The sequence below is a fragment of the Chiloscyllium punctatum genome, chromosome 3 (genome assembly GCF_047496795.1).
Source record: "Chiloscyllium punctatum isolate Juve2018m chromosome 3, sChiPun1.3, whole genome shotgun sequence".
Classification (NCBI taxonomy): domain Eukaryota; kingdom Metazoa; phylum Chordata; class Chondrichthyes; order Orectolobiformes; family Hemiscylliidae; genus Chiloscyllium; species Chiloscyllium punctatum.
Window position 1 is genome coordinate 114,922,581 of NC_092741.1, and position 22,788 is coordinate 114,945,368.

Genomic DNA, 22,788 nt, shown 5'->3' on the forward strand with positions numbered 1-22,788 from the left:
ATAAATATGTAATATTAATTCTTGCAACATTTTGTCAAGCAAGATTTCAGCTTTTATTGATTATATGCCACCATCTTTTATAAATAGTGCAGTGGTTAGAAGCAAATGGCCAGGTATACCATGTCACAGGTGATCTGGTACCTTTGGAATGTTATCCCAGTAGGAAATAATACTTTCAGAGCAAGAGAGAATGGCTGCTGTATTTATTAATCTTTTCAAATTGACAAGTCACCTTTCCTTGTAGCATTAAATAATTAACTACTTGCAGCAATACAACAAAGATTTACAAGTAAAATTGAACATGGAAAAGCTGTTGAAGAATATTATAAAGCAAGGAAGTTCACAACACTGCAGTGATGACTGCAGAAACAACAGTTGTGCAGGAGGCCATTTGGCCCGTAATATATCTGCCAGCTCTTCAAAGGAGCTTTCAGTTAGTTCCATGCCCCTATTCTACCCCATTACCTTGCAAAGGTTATTTTTTGAAGTATCTGTCCAATTCCATTGTGACAGATCCTATTGAATCTGCTTGCAACATTCTTTCAGGTAGTGCATTATAAACCACCTGAACTCAAATTCTGTTCACCTCCTTCCTGATTCCTTTGCCAATTACCTGTGTCCTCTGGTTACTGACATTCCTGCCTTATTTCTCTTTATTGATTAAAGTTTTGCGCAGGGACCTTCCTCGAGGTGGCGTGAAAGGTGGTGAGGAAGGGAATGGAGTGAGTTGGTCTTGGAGAGATACTCACAACCTCCACCCCCACCTAACCCAACTCATATACACACACACACACACACACACACACACACACACACCAAAGACCTTCCTTGTCTCTGCTGAATCCCTCAAGGAATAAGCTTTGAATGGTACACTTTAGAATGCAGAAGGTGTCAGCTTCTGATTCAGTGGAAACCTCTGGAGACTCAGGTGATCAGTGTTGAGGTTTATGATGGGGCAATCTAGATATTCACCCTTGATCTCATGTCAGCTTTTGAGCTGACTGGCAGCGATTGGATGAGTATTTTGCTGTTGGGAGCATTGTGGGAGTCACCATCTAACATGCCTGCTCACATACTTAGGACAATTATGAAAAATGCACTATTTGTGTATATTTAAATCAATGTATTGATTCAAAATTGAGAATTTTTTTTAAACTTTGATGGAATACGGACTTTGTTAACTGGGGCAGCATTGATTGCCCATGCCCAGTTGCTCGTTTGGGTAATATATAGCAAGGTAATCAACATGGAAGGAGAAAAATCAGGTTATGGATGCATCTGAACAGTTTCATCCTATTTCAGATTTCTAGCATTTCTGTATAATTCCACTTAAATTGCTAATCTTACAAACATCCTACCTCTTGGCATGTAAGACCTTTATTCCTACTCAGTTTCCAATCTCCCACATAATTTCTAGCTCAAATAACTGAGGGAATGAGCAGTTTTCATTGGCAGTTGCTATATGATCTCTGTGTGGAGTGTTCCTGTAATTACATTTTTTAAAAATTTGACTTTAAAATATTATGGCAGTCTGTGAATCCATTGAGTCAAGGAAAGTAGTTGTTCCTATCTATAACTTAACATTGGTGACAATTAAAGAGTCCATTAAACAAATGTCTCATCTGTTGCTATGTACTTGTAATTGACATGTGCCAAGTGATTGTGAGATCAGAAATTAGTTTAGCTGCACTGCAAGCAACTCAGCTGACCCTCCCTTAAGATGTAGCATAGACACATGTCCATCCTGCCTTGAATCTTAGTAGTCTGGTCATTTGACAATGCCTATACAATTTTAAACTTCGAGATGTACTGGGATTTTATTAATAGATTTGTTAACAATCTCCTTAAAAATTTCCTATTTTCTACTTTGAAAGTAAACTTTTTTGCAGCATTCATTAACAGAGATGGATGTGAACGTCAGATGTCATTTCTTGACTACTAAATTCCCTTTATCGTTACCTCAAATCATCACCTCTTCACTGCTCCCATTCCTCAGTTCTTCTTACAATCTTACACAAAGTTTTCTGTTCTAATTAAATCCATTTGTAAATTAATTCCGTGAAGTCAATAATGAAAATCATTTTGGATGAATTCAAAATTTTGTTTTTTGAATTCAAAGGTGTGGTAATGTCACTGAACTAGTAACCCAGCATCCCATGTTAATGTTCTGGGGGCATGAGTTTGTATTCTAACACAGCAGATGATGAAACTTGAATTCAATAAAAACAAATCTAGAATTAAAAACTAACCAGTGATAACCATGTATTTGTAGTAGTTGACCGCTGTTGTCTGATGGACTTTTTTTAAAAATCCCACCTGGATCGCTCTTGCCCTTTAGGAAGGGAAATCTGCCGTCCTTACCTGGTCTGACCTACATGTGACTCCAGACTCCAGCAATGTGGTTATCCCTTCACTGCCTACTGGGTAATTAAGGATGGGCAGAAAGTCTAGCCGGCAGCACCTGTATACCATAATCATTCCAAAAAAATATTTAGCCTCTAAAGATCTTAGCCTCTAAACTAATTAAAAATTATTTAGCTTTAACCTTAAATGAAATTAATAGGGCCAGGCTAGTTTTTTTTTACCATTCTCCCTTCATTTCAGCTGTGAAAAATTTCCAGTGTACAGTGCTAATTTATAAAGCTAAAGCAAATTGTTTACTGTAAGTTATGCTGTAACTTCACAGCAGATCAGTCAAAATCATACTGAATGGCAAGACAGGCTCAAAGGGCTGGATAGCTGAGTCCTGCTTCCAGTTGTTTCTAAGCCCACACAACTTTTGAAAGCTGTGCCAAGCTACTGCATTTCAATTTGTTGCAGATTTTCTTCAGTTTTATTTCTTCATCCTGTTTGTATCTTTGTGTGTTTATCTGGTACAGTCAGAAACAGGATTTGTCTGCCTGTCCTCAACAAAAACTAATCATAATTTTCCAAACATTTTAGGGTTGACTGAGCTTTTATTTGCAATTTATTGAATAATCACAACACAGACGAGACCAGTCAGCCCCATCATGTCGATGACAACTATCGAACAAAAACAACCTGCTTAATGCCATTTCCTTACCTTTTTCCTGTCACCCTGAAATGTTTTCCTTTTCAGATTGTGATCCAGTTCTCCTTTGATAGTGTGGTAGAGACAGGTTGAATCGTGACTGTCAGGCATGGCATTCCAGATCTTAACCACCAGCTATGTGAAACTGTTTTCCTCATTATCACCATTGTTTTTTTGGCTAAAATCTCTGCCCTCTTATTTTCATTCCTTCCACCAATAGTTCCCACCTGTCCGGGCTATTCATGATTTAAATTTCTTTCAAACTTCCTTTCAAACTTTTCTTCTCCAAAAAGAACCATCCCAGTTTCTCCACTCTTGCTATGTGGCAGAAGTTCCGCATATCTAGAACTATTCTCGTAAATCTTTTCTGTTCTCTCCCTATTGCCTTCACAACATCTCTAAGGTTTAGAGCCCAGAACTGGACCAAGACTTTAGTTGAGACGGAACTTGCACCTTATACAGGTTATAATAAGTTCCTTTCTTTTGTACACTATGCTGTTACATACCATGATCCCACATGCTTTATTAGTGACTCTCAATCTGATGCTGATCTGTGTAAACAGAAACAGAGTTAAAACTTCCAAGTGATTTTCAATATCTGCAATATTTATGTCTCTTTTTAATGTAACATACATGCATTGTTTGTTTTTTTTTCCTATGTTAATTACTATGTCACTAATCATATTTGAAAATCTCTCAATTTCAGGGAAAAATATTGAAACTTTAACAGATGTTCATAAATATTCAAGCTACATTGCATGTGTCATTTTCTATCATTATCTTATACACATAGTGTACAATTGTACAAATTGTGCAGTTGGGCTGTGTGAATGGGGCTATCCGAAAAAGAATAGTCTTGCAATCCCTTTGTATGCTTGGTACTTTTCCCACACTGTACCAAGTGTGTGGAGTGTGTGTTGCTGGAAAAGCACAGCAGGTCAGGCAGCATCTGAGGAGCAGGAGAATCGAAGTTTCGGGCATAAGCCCTTCATGAACTCCAGCATTTGCAGTCCACACTTTCTACTACTTTTCCCACAATATATTGATGTAAAAAGGACTTTGCCTAAACTGTTTTTAATGCATATTTGCATAGAAATTTCCCGGCAAGTAGACAGGTGCAATAAGCTAGGGATGTCAATTGCCAGCGTGAGCAATGACTATAGGTAATTGTTAGAGCCTATTAATACCCTTGATTGCTGCAATAAAACCAAATGTGGCTTCCAAATAGGAATAAATACAACTACAGCAAGTAGTCCTCCATCCAGCTATTGACTGGAGGATAGTGTTTGAGTGAGCCGTCGCTATCCGATTTTGAAAATTATGATGTGTTTGTGCTATCATTTTATGAGCCCTAGACATTTTAACTTAACAATTTACCGGGTAGGTGCAGCCTGGACTGTCTGATGTAATATTGCTTCTCAATATCAACAAAGTTAACTAAGATTTTGTCAGACTGTTCCTTGTTGTTGAGGAACATATGTAAAAGACAGATCTGTATTGTAAAATTTCAAATGGGTAGCAATGGCAAATAAATTAATCACTGTTGATTGTTTTAGAAAAGTATTTGAGTAAATTGATCGCTTTGGTACAGTACATCAATGTGTGTGGCCCTATGCCATGGAAGTGAGGGACTGTTCAATTTCAGGTCTGTGCTGAGACAGTCTCGCCCTAGGCAATTGACTTTGTCATTCCTGAGTCAGGAAGGCAAGTTGATAGATCATGTGGGGTTGCAGCTCCTGATAACTATCCAGTGACTTATACTGGGGGTGTACTGTGTGAATGTCCAGTGAGGATGAGATGCAACGACGATACCTTGCATGATATTGAAAGCACAGTGTTAAAAAAACATGACAGTTATTCTCCAGCTTCACACAAAATGGATCACTTGAATGAGAGACTGGAGAGTTGTTAACATCTAATTGTAGCCCAAGTTACATCATTAGTTCAGAAAAGAAGAAAGCAAGCAAAAACAAAATTATCAAAAGAATAAAAATGATCTGTACCCTGTTACAATACAAGAATCTCAACACACTCCTTAGCAGGTTTGTTTACTGGCCTTAGTTGTCTTGTATAAAAATTGGAAATTCCACTTTGAATTTTGTAAATGAATATACAGTCATTTAAAAGCACTGTTATATTTCAAAACCAAAGCTGCTGTGACTAATTTTCTTTTTCTTCATATTCTCTTCCATGACTTAGTTCTTCCTGGGAAATCAGGTACAGAACAACATAAATGTCTGATGTGTTTTACCTGTTGTGCTGTGTGCTAAAAGCCAGTAACTGCTGCTTTGTGGCTTTCCAAGTATAAATAAGTTGGACCTGCAGAGGCTTTCCCAATCTATTTTCCAGTGGCTTATTTTAATAATTGCACAGTTGTTGGGGTATAAAAATGTCTCTGCTGCTGCTTTCCCTTCTAATTGTTCTTCATCCTTTCAAATTATCTGTGCAAACTGATTGGAAGTTAAGCTTGCAACTGCAAAAATTAAATGCTTGTTTAAAACAATGATTACGAATTGGAAGAGAAATTCATTGGCAATATTTTTTTTTTGATTTCTCACTGTTAAAGTTAATCAGCTGCTAAGCTGTTTCTTGCTGCCCTTTTTGCAGTTTGGTGACTCGCAGCAGTTGCGGCTAGTCCGTATCCTGCGCAGTACTGTCATGGTTCGTGTTGGAGGAGGCTGGATGGCACTTGATGAGTTTCTGGTGAAAAATGACCCCTGCAGAGGTAGGTTGTGAACTGTATTTTGACTGGCTGTCTCGATCACAACTTCAACACCATGAGCTCTTGTCATGTGCAGTAATACACCGCATGAGATTTGTATGTTTGCCTGTTTGTTAGTGGAATTTATAGCCATTTATTTAGTAAAAGAGCACTCTCAGGACAAATATAGCTTGGAACAGGCATCAATAGTGGATCAATGAGATATGTACTATTGCCCACTTTGGATGTATTTCTGAAGGTCTCACCACATGATCAGTTTAGATTAGATTACTTACAGTGTGGAAACAGGCCCTTCGGCCCAACAAGTCCACACCGCCCCGCTGAAGCGCAACCCACCCATACCACTGCATCTACCCCTTACCTAACACTACGGGCAATTTAGCATGGCCAATTCACCTGACCTGCACATCTTTGGAGTGTGGGAGGAAACCGGAGCACCCGGAGGAAACCCACGCAGACACGGGGAGAATGTGCAAACTCCACACAGAGAGTCGCCTGAGGCGGGAATTGAACCCGGGTCTCTGGCGCTGTGAAGCAGCAGTGCTAACCACTGTGCCACCGTGCCGCCCATATCTGCAATTGTCCTACCCCTCTGTCCTGCCGTTCATGCCAGAATCTATCCCATTCTTCTGCTCAAGTGTAGTGTAACAGCTTCTTAGCTACCTGATTGAAAGATTCATTATTAGAGTCATAGAGTCACACAGCTTGGAAACAGCCCTTTGGTACAATTCATCCATTTCAACCAAGTTTCCCAAACTAAACTAGTCCCACTTGCCTGCGTTTGGCCCATATCCTTCTAAGCTTTTCTTATCCATGTGCCTGTAAATATTGAAATTGTACCTGCATCTACCACTTTTTCTGGCAGTTCCTCAGTGTGAAAAAGCTGTCTTTCAGGTCCCTTATAAATCTCTCTCCTCCCATCCCCTGGTTTGGAAGACCCCCCTCACCATAGGGAAAAGACCGTGGCTATTACCTTGTGACTTTATGAACCTCTATAAAGTCACCCCCAACCTCCTGTGCACCACTGAAACAGCTCCTAGTCTATCCAGCTTCTACATATAACTCAAACTCTCCAATCCTGACATCCTTGCAAATCTTTTTTGAATTCTGTCCAATTTAATAATATCCTTCTTCTAGCAAGGAGATCAGAACTATACATAGTACTCCAAACTTGACCTCACCAACGTCCTGAATCTCAATACAATGTTCCAATTCCTGTCCTCAATGAACTGAGCAAGGAAGGCAAGCATGCCAAATGCTACCTTAACCATCCTGTCTACCTGTGACAGAACTTTCAAACAACTATGTACCTGAACTTATAGGTCTCTTTGTTTAATCACACTATCCAGGGCCCTCTCAATAACTGACCGTGTTGGTTATACCAAAATGCAATACGTCGCATTCACCCAAATTAAACTTCATCTGTTACTCCTCAGCCCATTTGTCCAATTGCTCAAGATCCCTTTATAATCTCAGATACTGTTGACTATTCCACTAATTTTGCTGTCATATGCAGCATGCCTCCTATATTCTCATCCAAATTGTTTATATAAATGACAAACAAAAGTGGACCCCGCACTGATCCCAGCAGAGCACCATTGATCAGTTAAACAACCTGTTTCCAATGTTTTACAACTAATAAATGGAAATGCTAAAAGAAAATGAAAACATGATGCACTTCCTCTTGAAGATTGTATAATATTTCTTTGAATATTTCTCATAATATTGAACTGGATATTAATCTTTAATTCTGGGAGATTGCAGACCAACCCTGGAGAGTTGGCAGCACTGTGTGTTCTTCAGGAACTAGAATTGACCTCAGCCATAATAAGCCACGGTGGGGAAAAATAATCAGTCAGATTGCTGATTCTTTATTGAAAACTAAGTGTAAGTGAAATGGATTAAGCTCACCCGTATGTCCACTTTTATTAGCCAATTGATACCTTGGTCTGTATTCAGACTCAAAGCATGTCACTTGAGTCAAAGCTGCAAGTGTTACCTTGTCACCAAGAACCACCAGCTTTACTGGTGTTTTGTTTGGAAGGGGAGTGAGAAGGAATGTAGAGAATGTAATGATTTTTAAGTAAATAACGTGGCAAAAATTTAAATTCTGTATCAGCAAAGATGGAGGTTTTTTAATATCTTGAATATTCTGCAGTTGTTAGCTTATTTGTATGTTAGAAGCAGCTTAAATGATCTCATGGGTATTGTTTTGTCAATCCTTTGCTTGCTCCTGTTTCCTACTAAAGGTTTCTTCTCCATTTCCTTTGATGTGATGCAATCCCTTTATCCATTTTTTTCTAGTTCATCATCATGGAAGTAAAATGTTGCGTTCGGAATCAAACTCTTCAATTACCAGTCAGTCTCCTATAGGTTGGCAATCCTCTGTCTCTTTTCTTTCCACTGTGTGCTTTCCTATTCTGTATGGCTTAACCCACATGGCAGCTGACAGCAGGCTTTTCATGTTTTTTTTATAAAGAGAACTGTAATCCAATGCGCTTTTAGTTTTTTTAACCAAATACAGAATGATCGGCCATTTTGAAATGCATGTGAAGTTGCTTATATGACTTTTTTCTTTTACCCGCAGTAATACTCACTGCAAGTAAGTGGTCACCTTGTCTGATATTTAGCATCCTCCTAAGTGGAATGTACATATCTGTTCTGCCTGAAAGTGATGTGCTGTTTTGAGCTTCTGCACAAGTTTTTGGAGTTGGGTTTGCTTACATGGGTCCCTGGGCTTTCTTAAACTGACTGCATGATGTTAGTGGAGTTCAAACTCTTGCGTAGCTCACAGTGTGAATCTGAACTGGAACATTTAATAAGATCAGAACTTTTCTTTTTATTTCCATTTAAGTTTTCTGAATTTTGCTGGGCTAATTAATGTCATGCTCCATACATACACAAGCCCAAATGTTGAGTGCTGCTGTTGCAAGTTCTGTTGCTGGTATGGATAGGCTATTAATTCAGATTTTAGTGTTGTTTCATCATTCTGTTACCACCTTTTAGTCCTCCTGTACTCTTTTATTTTCTCTCCACACTTCACTTTGTTATTGCAAGTTTGGTGCTGGATCATGTCAACACCAGTGATTGGAATTTGAACTATTGTTTTGTTCCTCTCTGCAGCAAAGGGCAGAACAAATGTTGAACTGCGTGAAAAATTCATGCTTCCTGAAACCACCGGTCAGTCTGTGGCTGCCTTCCGATCACGGGGTCGTAGGTCACGGCCATCATCACGGGCCGCTTCGCCAAACAGGTCAACCTCCAGTGCTAGTCAGAGTGTTTCAGTTCCACCAGTTACTACAAGTACACCTCCCAAGGTAATGTTGAGCAGCACAGTCACTTCTAGTTGTTTCCTGTGACCTATGTATTTTGGCAAGCCACTTATTTTAACCCAATGTAGCACTCAGTCTGGCTTCTGTGTGTTGCTTAATTGCATTGTTACAGCAATCTCACTTTTAAGCTGCTATTTTGTTACCTTAATTACACTACCATAGCGACCATAAAGCTTGAATCCAACTTCAGTTTTGTTGTTAGGAATTTATTGTGAATAAATAGCGAGTGTGCATTTGCAATACCCCACTAATCGAAGAGAGCTAAATGCATGCCAGATATCGCAGATTGCTTACTAACCTGACTCACATTTAGACCCCTCAATTGAAGGGAGTCACAGAGTGGATCTTCATCATTGTATTTTTAAACTTTTACTCCTCCATATTTGCATTTCCTCCTCCATGACATTGTGTTTATTCCTGATCATTTTATTTTATTGTCTTAATTTCCATTCATTTTCAATGTATCCTTGTTTCACACAGACATCCCAACATTTAATCCGCAATTATGATAAACCATGGTTGACAAACAGCAAAACATCAACTCCTTATAAGTCACCAGACTCCCCTGAACGCCGAATCCCATCTCCAGAGGTATAGTACGGTGAAGTACTCCCAGTCTAAAAGACAAGTGCTGGTAGTGGTCAATCAACTCTCTTTTGTATTGACCTTGAGTTTTGCTACCTATCTTGGCAAGGGCTTCCTTTGTTCCTTTGAAATTCTGAGAAGAATTTTGTGCTGTTTTTCAGGATTCCAAATGCATTTTAATTTCTCTCTCCTACGTAATAGTTTGTGATATGAAATTGAAACATTGGAGGATGACGCTAAATTTTAAATACTTTTTGTGAACCCCACCCCCCCAAACCTTTACATTTTCTTTCAGAGAAATCAGTTTATGTAGCAACAGTGCATGCACAAAGGTGCAGTGACATCAGTTGGTATATGAAGACCTGTGCACTTCAGTAATAAATTCTTAAAGATTTATTGCTGGAAATAAACATTTTGATTGAATTGAAGTTAACCTTGTGATTAAAGCTCACTTATTGAGGAGAAAAAAAGCAAAATGATTGCAGGCAATAAAATATTATTTTCAGGAGGTTGGAGAATTGACATCTTTGATCAGTTAGTGTACACCGGTTTTATGCAAAATCAGTAATTTGCACAAATTTAGTATTATTGACAAGTTTGGTCCGAATTCCAAGGTCCAAGCTAAAGAATACTTAAAACTCTGAATCCTGAAAAAGAGGTTCTCTTATAGCCCGGTTACTTCTGACTTAATCTGTAACACTAGAAACTAGTTGAGATTTTTCCACACTTTGAGGACTTCCTTTATGCATCTTAACCTCTTAAGATCTAGTTTCATTTATCCTCTAACACCTTTCTATAACACCCTCAATTTTGCCATAAACATTTATCCATTTTCATTCATTTCATCTTGTCTGAATCCATAAGGAATCATGTAATTGTGTAAATCTTCCCAAAGGTCTTTTTCCCTTTCTTAAAAGTTTCATGTGTGTTCTTATGCATGGGTAGAGTGGTTTACTGTCAATGCAGTCCACGCTGCATCGTAATTCACTGCTAATATTCTGGCGAAGCTTCTGTGATTGTAGATTTTTTTTTAGGATTGATATTTTCATTTCTGGAATCTGTTCAGTGATGCACCATGAAAGCTGCAGAATACTATATTTCAGATACTGCAAGGTGGGCAAGAAGGGCCTTGACTTGATCAACCCTCATACTTCCTAAATAAACCCGAGAGGATATATATCCTTGTCCATTTATAGCAATTTGACCCAGTTCTCCAGAGCTGTACCAGTACTTTCCATAATGTTGCTTTTGACCAAAGATGCCCATCCCCACCATGAAAATGTCAGGCTTATGAGTATTTGTATTTGAAGTAAAAGCGTGAATCCTGAGTATGTGGGCCAGCTGGGGCCCCAGGCTCAGTCTGTACAAAGTTAGCAAATGATATGGTCTGTAAATATGTTCTAGTCACAAGATTGGGAAGGGAAAGAGTAAACCTCAAGATTTTCTGTTGTAAACTGCAGAAGCACAAAACAGAAAATGCTGAAAATACGCTACAGGTTAGTTGGTTTTTGGAGACTTTGCGCACAAGTTAACAGCTTCAGTGTGAGTCATTCTTCAAAACAGAGTTCAGAAGAAAGGTTTACACTTATAAGGCGTTCTCGATTCAGATGCCAGTATACCAGTTGTGTGCTTTCCAGCACTTTGTTTCTTGTTTTGATATCCACATTAACAATTTTCAGATTTTTAAGTTCTAAGTCGCAGGTTAGATTCAAATATAATTATGCTGTTTCAAAATCAAATTACCCTTAATGAGTCATAGAGATGTACAGCATGGAAACAGACCCTTCGGTCCAACTCGTCCATGCCGACCAGATATCCCAACCCAATGTAGTCCCACCTGCCAGCACCCGGCCCATATCCCTCCAATCCCTTCCTATTCATATACCCATCCAAATGCCTTTAAAATGTTGCAACTGTACCAGCCTCCACCATTTCCTCTGGCAGTTCATTCCATACATGTACCACCCTCCATGCGAAAAAGTTGCCCCTTAGGTCTTTTTTATATCTTTCCCCTCTCACCCTAAATCTATGCCCTCTAGTTCTGGACTCCCCAATCCCAGGAAAAAGACTTTGTCTATTTATCCTATCCATGCCCCTCATAATTTTATACACCTCTATAAGGTCACCCCTCAGCCTCCAATGCTCCAGGGAAAACAGCCCCAGCCTGTTCAGCCTCTTCTAATAGCCCAAATCTTCCAATCCTGACAACATTCTTGTAAATCTTTTCTGAACTCTTTCAAGTTTCACAACATCTTTCCGATAGCAAGGAGGCCAGAATTGCATGCAATATTCCAACAGTGGCCTAATCAATGACCTGTACATCTGCAACATGTCCTCCCAACTCCTGTACTCAATACTCAGACCAATAAAGGAAAGAATACCAAATGCCTTCTTCACTATCCTATGCTTAAATCGGGACAGTAATTCATGCAAATAATCTTTCAGATTATATAGTTTCTGTTAATAAACAACTTTCTTCATGAATAGATTCCTATATTGTTACACCAATTCCTAGTTTGTGTTGGTTGCCATTTATTTAATGGGGCACAAGAACAGAACAGAGCTCAGTTGAGTAGACTGTAACCAAGGGTTGTCACAAAACAATTGGCTACCTTCCATCAGGAACTTGTTTGGGTGCAATTGAGGGATATTCTCTCAAAAGGCAAAGTAGGATAAACAAATCCAGAAATCCCTGAGATAAAAATTACATTAAACAAGAAATAGTTTGCCTACGACAGGTTTCAGAAAAAGAAGTACAATTAAGAAACAGGTTGATTATAGAAGCTTCAGAAGGGAGTGAGAAGCAAAGAGAGATTATGAAAAAAGACTGGTCGCTAAGATAAAGGGAAATCCTAAAGTCTTCTGGAAGCACATCACTAGTACGAAGAGTAGGACCAAATAAGAGACAAAAATGGGTTTACACATAAAAGCAAGAACATGGCTGAATTGTTAAGTGAATACTTTGCACCTGTACTTGCTCCCTAGCTATCGTGACTAATGCAATCTCAGTCACAAGAAAAGTTCAAAATTGCTCAGGAGAAAACATTGAATGTGCTGTCAGTTGATAAGGCACTGGGGCCAGATGAGTTGCTTCAAAGGGTATTGAAGGAGGTGAAAGTGGAAATTGCACTGGCAATAATATTTCGCTCTTGCCTAGATTTAGGGATAATGCAAGAAGACAGGACAATGGCAAACCTTGCACCCTTCAAAAAAGGTTGTAAAGCTCAGTCCAGCAATTACAGGCCAGACAATTTAACTCTGGTGGTGTAGAAACATCTACAAACAATAACTTGTAATAGAATTAATAGTTACACAGAAAAATATGGGTAAATTCAAAAATGTCAGTATGGAATTTTTAAGCAAAAACATATCTAACTAATTTGCTGGAGTTTTTGAAGAATAAAGAGAGAAGGCAAAGCTGTTGATGAAGTTTACATGGACCTTCAAAGGCATTTGATGTAGTGCCACACACTGAATTGTAAGCAACACGATAGATCATGAAATAAAAGGCATAATAGCAATGAGGACACAAAATTATCTGACTGATTGGAAATAGAGAGTGATGGTTTTTTGGGGTTGAAGGTTGGTTTATATTGGAATTCCCCAGGAGTTAATATTGGGACCCTTGTTTTTATTCTTACAAATAATCTAGATCTTGATGTGCAGGAGACAATTTCAAAATTAATGGATGACAGAAAACTTGGGAGAATTGTAAGCTCTGGAAGAAGTATAGAACTTCAAAAAGACATTGACAAGTTGGTAGAGTTGGCAGATAATAGCAAATGAGATTCAATCTGGAGAATTGTGAGGTAATACACTTTGGTACAAAGAGCATGGAGAGCTAAAGAGTGTGCTGGATTAGAGAGATATCAGTGTATATGTGCATAAGTCATTAACGGTGACAGGTAGAGAGAGCTGTTCTAAAACAAAACATATCATGTTTTAGGCCTTGTGCAAAATCATGAGGAGTCTGGGTAGAATAGGCAGTTTTACCCCTCATGAAAGGATCAAGAACCAGAGGGCAAAGATTTAGTATTTTGCACAAGACGCAGAATGCAAAGTGAAAAGAGAGTTTTTCACACAACTGATCGGGTGTTGGAATACTCTATCTGGGAGTGTGGTGGAGGCAGGTTCAGTTGAGGCATTCAGGGAGGGCCTTAGATGATTTTTTAAAAATAGAAATGAGATTCAGGGTTATGGGTAAAAGGTAGGGGTGTGGCACTACAGTACTGAGTGTACTGAATTATGCTGATGTATTGGGTCGAATGGCCTCCTTCTGCTACATAGCAATTCTATGATTCTGTTTAATGTCATTTAGCAGCTGTCTTCCCACAGTTACTTCTGCAGTTTTCAAATGTACATTGCATGAAGGAATGCATGGTACCAGAGGACTGATAGCACAAAGGGAACTGCACCCCGGTAAGATAAAGAACAGAACTGTAAATATTGGTTATTGGGGAGATAAAGTAAAAGTCAAATTGAAATGTACTAAAAATTAAACTTCTGGATCCTTATCAAAATGCAAACAGAAAATGCAGTGTTGGCATGTGACATACTGGCAATAACGGAAGCATGACTTAAAAGTGGACAGGGCTGAGTGGTTAACATTTCGGGATATAATGTATGCTAAAAGTTGGGGAAGGAAAAAGGGGAGGTGGGCTGGCAGTATTCCTTTGTGAAGACATTGTAGTGTTAAATTTACAGGATGACCTGAAACACAAGGTCAGAATCCTTTTGGTTGGAATTGGTAAGTGAAAAGGGAATAGTTGGGAATATTCTATAGGTACCCTAATTGTGAGAGATATTGAGCAGCAAATCTGCAGGGAAGCTACAGAGAGGTAAGGAAATATAGCGTAGTGAGATTGGAGGACTTTAATTGCACAAATATCGATTGGATGTCAGGAATTTTCCTTGACTATTGCACCCTTGGCACAAACAGGAGACATTGCTGGATCTATTGATGGGCAATCAAGGTGGAGAGAGTGGGCCAAAAGCCAAATTTTCATAACCAAGGCAAGACAAGTCAGGAACTTGTCTGACAGTACAGCTGCCTCATCTCATTTTACTACATACAGTGCCCTCTTTGGAGAGCTGACAACAGTAGTCAGAGCCCGCACTGCTGTCCACATCCCATCAATGAATAATATCAAATAAGCAGTCTGTTAATTTAGAGACAGTGGAGCAATCAAAGGATGAGGTGTGATGAAGCAGAGTGCTGTTAGAGTACATGCAAAAACTAGCATGACACTGTTAGTGAAGGGCAGTGTATAAATAAGAAATAGGAAGGACAACATAGATCCTTGGGAGATATGATAAGCAATTGGAACAGGCTGTTCATCTCCTCGAGCTTGCTCTGCCATTCAATAGGATCTTGGCTGATCTGACATTCCTCATCGATTTACCTGCCTTTTCCCCATAATCTTGATTCCCCTACTGATAAAGAATATATTTATAGAGTCATAGAGATGTACAGCATGGAAACAGACCCTTCAGTCCAACCCGTCCATGCCGACCAGATATCCCAACCCAATCTAGTCCCACCTGCCAGCACCCGGCCCATATCCCTCCAAACCCTTCCTATTCATATACCCATCCAAATGCCTCTTAAATGTTGCAATTGTACCAGCCTCCACCACATCCTCTGGCAGCTCATTCCATACACGTACCATCCTCTACGTGAAAACGTTGCCCCTTAGGTCTCTTTTATATCTTTCCCCTCTCACCCTAAATCTATGCCCTCTAGTTCTGGACTCCCCAACCCCAGGAAAAAGACTTTGTCTATTTATCCTATCCATACCCCTCATAATTCTTTGCTTCAAGGAGAACAAGCCCAGCTTATCTGACATAACCTTGTGACTAAAATTCATCATCTCTGGAAACATTCCGGCAAACTTCCTCTCATGGACTTTCACATCCTTCCTAAAGTGTGATGACCAGAAATGGATGAACTACTCTACCTGGGATCAAATGCAGACCTTTATAAAGCTCACGATTCCAAATGTTGTGATATTTACTCTCTTAATGTGTTCCCTCACCTTCAAAGGTCAATGCAAACAGATCCTCAAGTCTCTCTGGCCATGCACTCTTTACAACTGTGTCATTAAATCTACACTATGCTGTTGTATCCCTTCTGCCAAAATGCATCACCTCACAATTCCCTGTCCATTGTGCCAGCTTATGTGTGTCCTGTTGCAAGCGATTGGTATCACCCTCACGCTTTGCCATTCCTTCAAGTGTGTAGTTATTAGCAAGGTTTGAAATTTTGCTCTGTATTCCAATATTGAAGTAATTTATCAGAAACAGCTGTGGTCCTTGCACTGATGCTTGGGGAGCATCACTGTCTACTATCCCTCAGTCTGAAAAACAAATGCTCACAATTTACCTCTACCATATGTTTCTATGGATATTTTATCGAAGCACAGTTACAAAGTTACTAAGCGTTCAATCCTTGCCTTGGATTCCAGAATAATATCATCCTCTTTGTCTGTAACTGTCCTTCAATGTCTTACTATTCTCTCTCTCTGTCTTATTTTCCTCTTCACATTGCTCTCTCAGCTTAATGTATTTGGAGTGGTTTCATAATGAGACATTCATAATGTGCCCAGATGATGGACCAGAAGTCTGGATCACCGACAGTAGGGTGAATCAATGACTGTAACAGTGATACTCAAACCCTACCTGAATGTTCAACATCTTGTAAAATAGTTGACCACTCCACCATATGTCCAATGTCCAAGTTGGATGGGATTACTCTCACATGGTTCCATTCTTATCTATCTAATCATATCTAGTCAGAGAACCACTTGCAACAATTTCTTCTCTTGTTCCTCAGCCATTGGTTGTGGTGTCCAATTTCCAAATGTGCTACTTCTACTTCCTTAATAGTTGATTCCAATATTTTTCTAACAATCATTGTTAGGCTAAGTCAGCCTATTGTTACCCACTTTATGCTTCCTTCCTTTTGGAATAGGGGTGTCACATAGGGAGCTTTCTATTTCTCCTGTAATTCTCCAGAATCCAAGGATTTTTGGAAAATTACAACAAATGATACAAAATATGACAATTACAATGACACAAAAATAGGTGCAAAGGCAACGTGCGAAGGGGATATGAAAAATGATAAACAGAAGGTTAAGCAAGTGTACAAAAAGTTGGCAAATGGAGTACATTGTGGGAAAATATGAAGTTTTCCTTTTGGAAGGGAGAACAGAAGTATTACTTAAATGGAGAACAGTTACAGAAAGCTGCAATGCAAAGGGCCTTGGGATACTTGTCCACGAAACACAGAAAGCTAACTCACAAATGGAGCAGGTAATCAGAAGGGCGAATGAAATATTGACCCTTATTTCAATTGGATTGGACTGTAAGAGTAGGGAAGTCTTACTGTAATTGAACAAGTTGCTAATGAGACCACATCTGGAGTCCTGTGAACTGCTTTGATCCCTTTATTTAAGGAAAGATCGTTTCATTGCAAACAGTTCAGAGAAGGTTCACTAAGATAATTCTTGAAGGGATTGTCTTACGAGCAAAGGCTAAACAGGTTGGGACTCTATTCAATGGAGTTTAGAAGAATGAGAGGTGATCTCATTGAAACATGCAGGATTCTTCAGGGGTTTGACAGTGTCAATATTTCTCGTCATGGTCTCAGAACAAAGACAGAGGTGAGGAGGAATTTCTTCTCTCAGAGGGTTAAGGGTCTTTAGAACTCGTTGCTATAGACAGCTGGGAGGTCAGAGTTTTTGTATACATTTAAGGCTGAGGTATTGTAGGTGTTGGAGGTGATTTCCTCGAGCAGCAATTACTGTTTTATATGCTGTTGCATTGTTTTGGAACTTTGGAGAAAACAAAAGTCAAAACAACAGCCGTTTTAAAAGGGAGAAGAGCAGACAAAGGAAGCACATGGTGAGGACAGTGCAGGGGGGAGAGTGAGAGAGAAAGAGAGAACCTGTACAGTTACTGCCTTTGCTGTTTGAATTCATGTATCGCTGGACATCGGAGTGTATCGGAGGTACAGACAGACATTTCTGTGGCCAGCAGAGAAAAAGCAGAATGATGTGTTGTTTTCCTGATGCCAGGCTCAAGGATGTCTCTGAGAGGGTGCAGAATATTCTCATGGGGGAGAGGGGCCAGGAGGAGGTCATTGTCCACATTGGAACCATAGACATAGGAAGGGAAAAAGGTTGAGATTCTGAAGGGAGATTACAGAGAGTTAGGCAGAAATTTAAAAAGGTCCTCAAGGGTAGTAATATCTGGATTACTCCCAGTGCCACGAGCTAGTGAGGGCAGGAATAGGAGGATAGAGCAGATGAATGCATGGCTGAGGAGCTGGTGTATGGGAGAAGGATTCACATTTTTGGGTCATTGGAATCTCTTTTGGGGTAGAAGTGACCTGTACCAGAAGGACGGATTGTACCTAAATTAGAAGAGGACTAATATACTGGCTGGGAAATGTGCTAGAACTGCTTGGGAGGATTTAAACTAGTAAGGTGGGGGGGTGGGGGGGGTGGAACCCAGGGAGATAGTGAGGAAAGAGATCGATCTGAGACAGGTGCAGCTGAGAACAGAAGTCAGTCAAACAATCAGGGCTGGCAGGGAAAAGGTAGGACAATAAATTAAACTATTTATTTCAATGCAAGGGGCCTAACAGGGAAGGCAGATGAACTGAGGGCATGGTTAGGAACATGGGACTGGGATATCATAGCAATTACAGAAACATGGCTCAGGGATGGGCAGGACTGGCAGCTTAATGTTCCAGGATACAAATGCTACAGGAAGGATAGAAAGGGAGGCAAGAGAGGAGGGGCAGTGGCATTTTTGATAAGGGATAGCATTACAGCTGTGCTGAGGGAGGATATTCCCGGAAATACATCCAGGGAAGTTATTTGGGTAGAACTGAGAAATAAGACAGGGATGATCACCTTATTGGGATTGTATTATAGACTCCCTAATAGTCAGAGGGAAATTGAGAAACAAACTTGTAAGCTATCTGTAACAATAATAGGGTGGTTATGGTAGGGGATTTTAACTTTCCAATCATCGACAGGGGCTGCCAGTGTTAAAGGTTTAGATGGAGAGGAGTTTCTTAAGTGTGTACAAGACAATTTTCTGATTCAGTATGTGGATGTACCTACTAGAGAAGGTGCAAAACTTGACCTACTCTTGAGAAATAAGGCAGGGCAGGTGACTGAGGTATCAGTGGGGGAGCACTTTGGGTCCAGCGACCATAATTCTACTTGTTTTAAAATAATAATGGAAAAGGATAGACCAGATCTAAAAGTTGAAGTTCTAAATTGGAGAAAGGCCAATTTTGACGGTATTAGGCAAGAACGTTTGAAAGCTGATTGGAGGCAGGTAAAGGGACGGCTGGAAAATGGGAAGCCTTGAATAAGAATTCAGAGAACGTTTATTCCAGTCAGGGTGAAAGGGAAGGCTGGTAGGTATAGGGAATGCTGAATGACTAAAGAAATTGAGGGTTTGGTTCAAAAAAAGAAGGAAGCATATGTAAGGTATAGACAGGATAGATCGAGTGAATCCTTAGAAGATTATAAAGGAAGTAGGAGTATACTTAAGAGAGAAATCAGGAGAGCAAAACGGGGACATGAGAAAGCTTTGGCACATAGAATTAAGGAGAATCTAAAGGGTTTTAACAAATATATTAAGGACAAAAGGGTAACTAGGGAGGGAATAGGGCCCCTCAAAGACAGGCAAGGCGGCCTTTGTGTGGAGCCACAGAAAATGGGGGAGATACTAAATGAATATTTTGCATCAGTATTTACTATGGAAAAGGATATGGAAGATATAGACTGTAGGGAAATAGATGGTGACATCTTGCAAAATGTCCAGATTACAGAGGAGGAAGTGCTGGATGTCTTGAAACGGTTAAAGGTGGATATATCCCCAGGACCTGATCAGGTGTACCTGAGAACTCTGTGGGAAACTAGAGAAGTGATTGTTGGGCCTCTTGCTGAGATATTTGTATCATCGATAGTCACAGGTGAGGTGCTGGAAGACTGGAGGTTGGCAAACGTAGTGCCACTGTTTAAGAAGGGCGGTAAAGACAAGCCAGGGAACTATAGACCGGTGGGCAAGTTGGAGGGAATCCTGAGGGACAGGATGTACATGTATTTGGAAAGGCAAGGACTGATTTGGGATAGTCAACATGGCTTTGTGCGTGGGAAATCATATCTCACAAACTTGATTGAGTTTTTTGAAGAAGTAACAAAGAAGATTGATGAGGGCAGAGCAGTAGATGTGATCTATATGGACTTCAGTAAGGCATTTGACAAGGTTCCCCAATGGGAGACTGATTAGCAAGGTTAGATCTCATGGAATACAGGGAGAACTAGCCATTTGGATACAGAACTGGCTCAAAGGTGGTGGTGGAGGGTTGTTTTTCAGACTGGAGGCCTGTGACCAGTGGAGTGCCACAAGGATTGGTGCTGGATCCTCTACTTTTTGTCATTTACATAAATGATTTGGATGCGAGCATAAGAGGTACAGTTAGTAAGTTTGCAGATGACACCAAAATTGGAGGTGTAGTGGACAGCGAAGAGGGTTACCTCAGGATTTGGACCAGATGGGCCAATGAGCTGAGAAGTGGCAGATGGAGTTTAATTCAGATAAATGCGAGGTGTTGCATTTTGGGAAAACAAATCTTAGCAGGACTTATACACTTAATGGTAAGGTCCTGGGGAGTGTTGCTGAACAAAGATACCTTGGAGTGCAGGTTCATAGCTCCTTGAAAGTGGATAGGATAGTGAAGAAGATGTTTGGTATGCTTTCCTTTATTGGTCAGAGTATTGAGTACAGAAGTTGGGAGGTCATGTTGCGGCTGTACAGGACATTGGTTAGGCCACTGCTGGAAGATTGCATGCAATTCTGGTCTCCTTCCTATCGGAAAGATGCTGTGAAACTTGAAAGGGTTCAGAAAAGATTTACAAGGATGTTGCCAGGGTTGGAGGATCTGAGCTACAGGGAGAGGCTGAACAGGCTGGGGCTGTTTTCCCTGGAGCGTCGGAGGCTGGGGGATGATCTTGTAGAGGTTTACAAAATTTGATAGAGGCCTATATGATAATGACAGGTTTAGATATAGTAAGACAAAGGAAAACCATTCCCATTACCTGATTGTACAAGAAGCAGGGTGCACAGACTTAAGATTTTGGTCAGGAGATTCAGAGGGTTTGTGAGGAAGAATTCATTTTCTGAAGACAATGGTAATGACTCACAACTTACGAGGATGGTGAAAGAAAGAGATGATTAATGTTTTAAGAAGAAAACTGAATGGACACCTGAAGGCAATGAGCTCATACGGCTACAGGGATAGATTGGGGGAATGGGAGTAACTGAACTACTCTGCAGAAAGCTAACAAACATGGGCCAAATGGCATCCTCTTGGGCCATAATAACTCTACAACTTTGAACATAAAGTCAACTTTAAATACTTATGGTTGTACCGTAGTACTGTAACAATATTAAATGAAGAAAAGTGAGCACAATGATGATACCCTATTTGATTTCCAGAACCACTTGCATTGAAATATAACTGGCACATTGAGCAAACAGAACAATCCTGTGAATTTGACTTTTCAGGAACGTATGCACAAGTATAGTTACCGTGAATTGATGTCTGATCTTCTAATTGTGTCTGCAGAGATCTTAACATGTAATTTGGCCTGTTTGGTCTGTCTTTGAGTTTATAACAACCATGACAGGATAAATTGCCACAGGAGCAACCTGCTGTCAGGTGTGTGTATTCTGTATCATGGCCTGTGAATAGTGTGTTGAAATAAAAAAAGAGGTTTAAAATGTTTTCCACCAGATTGACATTTATATCGTACAACGAATAATTGGAACAACACATTTACAGAGAATGATGGCATTATAAAAATGCTTTGCACCTTCCTTTCAAGAGGTGTTTGGATAAAATCCTGTCCACCCTTCCTCCTTCTGCAGTAAGACTGCCCCCTAGTGGTCACCACATATTGCACATAAGCTGTTTCATTTACTCCAAAGTCAAATAATCAATTTTAACTAAAGATCTGGCATTCCAAATTTAGCTGTGTGAATTTTTTTTCTAGTGGTTTACTTCAGATATTTTAAAACAAGATGTAGAATTATATTGGGGAGATCTTTTGAATGTTGGAAGGTAATATAATACGTGGAAAAAATGCATTGTGCACTATCATTCTTTGAATGAAGATACATCCTACTAATTACTTCTTCTCTGGTCTGGTTGGGTAATGAATCTTCAATCAAGGTTTTTCTGCATGCCTCAAGTATGTATGCCAAATAGACAGAAGTGTTTTCTGTGCCAGCATTCCCCCCAACCCTTTATAGCAGAATGTCACTGACATTAGGATAAATGCTACATTCTTCACGAATGACCTTTTGTCTCCAGAGTTAATTTATTTACTGTGTTAATTAACCAATTCAAAAGGTTAGTCCTTTGAAGCAGCAGATAGATATTACATTTTTTTGGTCCCATACAAATCATTCTAACATTCAAAATGCGTTAAATTACAAAGGAAATTAATGATATTCGTATACTGTATTGGACAGAGCCAATTAGTGCCATGCTTAACTGATGTGTATATAATTCTTTAAAGTACATCACTGGCCAAATTTGATAAGAGAACAACAAAGTTCTGACATACTTAAGAATACTTTGTGGGAATGAGGACAATATTTCAAGTGACAATTCACATATCTGCTACATCTCAAAGATATTTGCACCCCAGTAGAAAAATATTCATTTATTTCTCTGTACAACCTAATTTAGGTCGCCCCTATCCAGGGAAGCAAACTGCGACCACCTGGATATTTGTCCGGAAAAAGTTTCCACTCTGGAGATGAAAGCAATGTAACATCAACTCCTCCTTCTAGAGGGAGGTCACAAATACCAGGTAAGTCTTTATGATTCATGCCCCTCATGATTTTTTAAATCTCTATAAGGTCACCCCCTTAGTCTCCAACACTCCAGGAAAACAAAGCATCCACCTATTCAGCCTGTCCCTATAACTCAAGCCCTCTAATCCTGGCAACATCCTTGTAATTCTTTGCTGCATCCTGTCAAGTTCACCAACATCCTACCTACAAAT

General features: G+C 39.7%; 1 protein-coding gene across 15 annotated transcripts in view; it reads left to right on the top strand.

The window, feature by feature from the left end:
• dst (dystonin) overlaps positions 1-22,788 on the top strand; it is a 622,282-nt gene that overhangs the window by 594,317 nt on the left and 5,177 nt on the right. For 5 of the 15 annotated variants that reach the window (XM_072558477.1, XM_072558500.1, XM_072558563.1 and 2 more), the window contains 5 exons: positions 5,252-5,269; positions 5,660-5,777; positions 8,898-9,091; positions 9,587-9,697; positions 22,470-22,593. In XM_072558477.1, coding sequence (XP_072414578.1) covers positions 5,252-5,269; positions 5,660-5,777; positions 8,898-9,091; positions 9,587-9,697; positions 22,470-22,593 — 565 coding nt within the window. Of the gene's footprint in view, positions 1-5,251; positions 5,270-5,659; positions 5,778-8,078; positions 8,148-8,361; positions 8,377-8,897; positions 9,092-9,586; positions 9,698-22,469; positions 22,594-22,788 lie in introns of all 15 variants that reach the window. The other 10 variants (XM_072558451.1, XM_072558462.1, XM_072558470.1 and 7 more) reach the window with 4 other exon arrangements.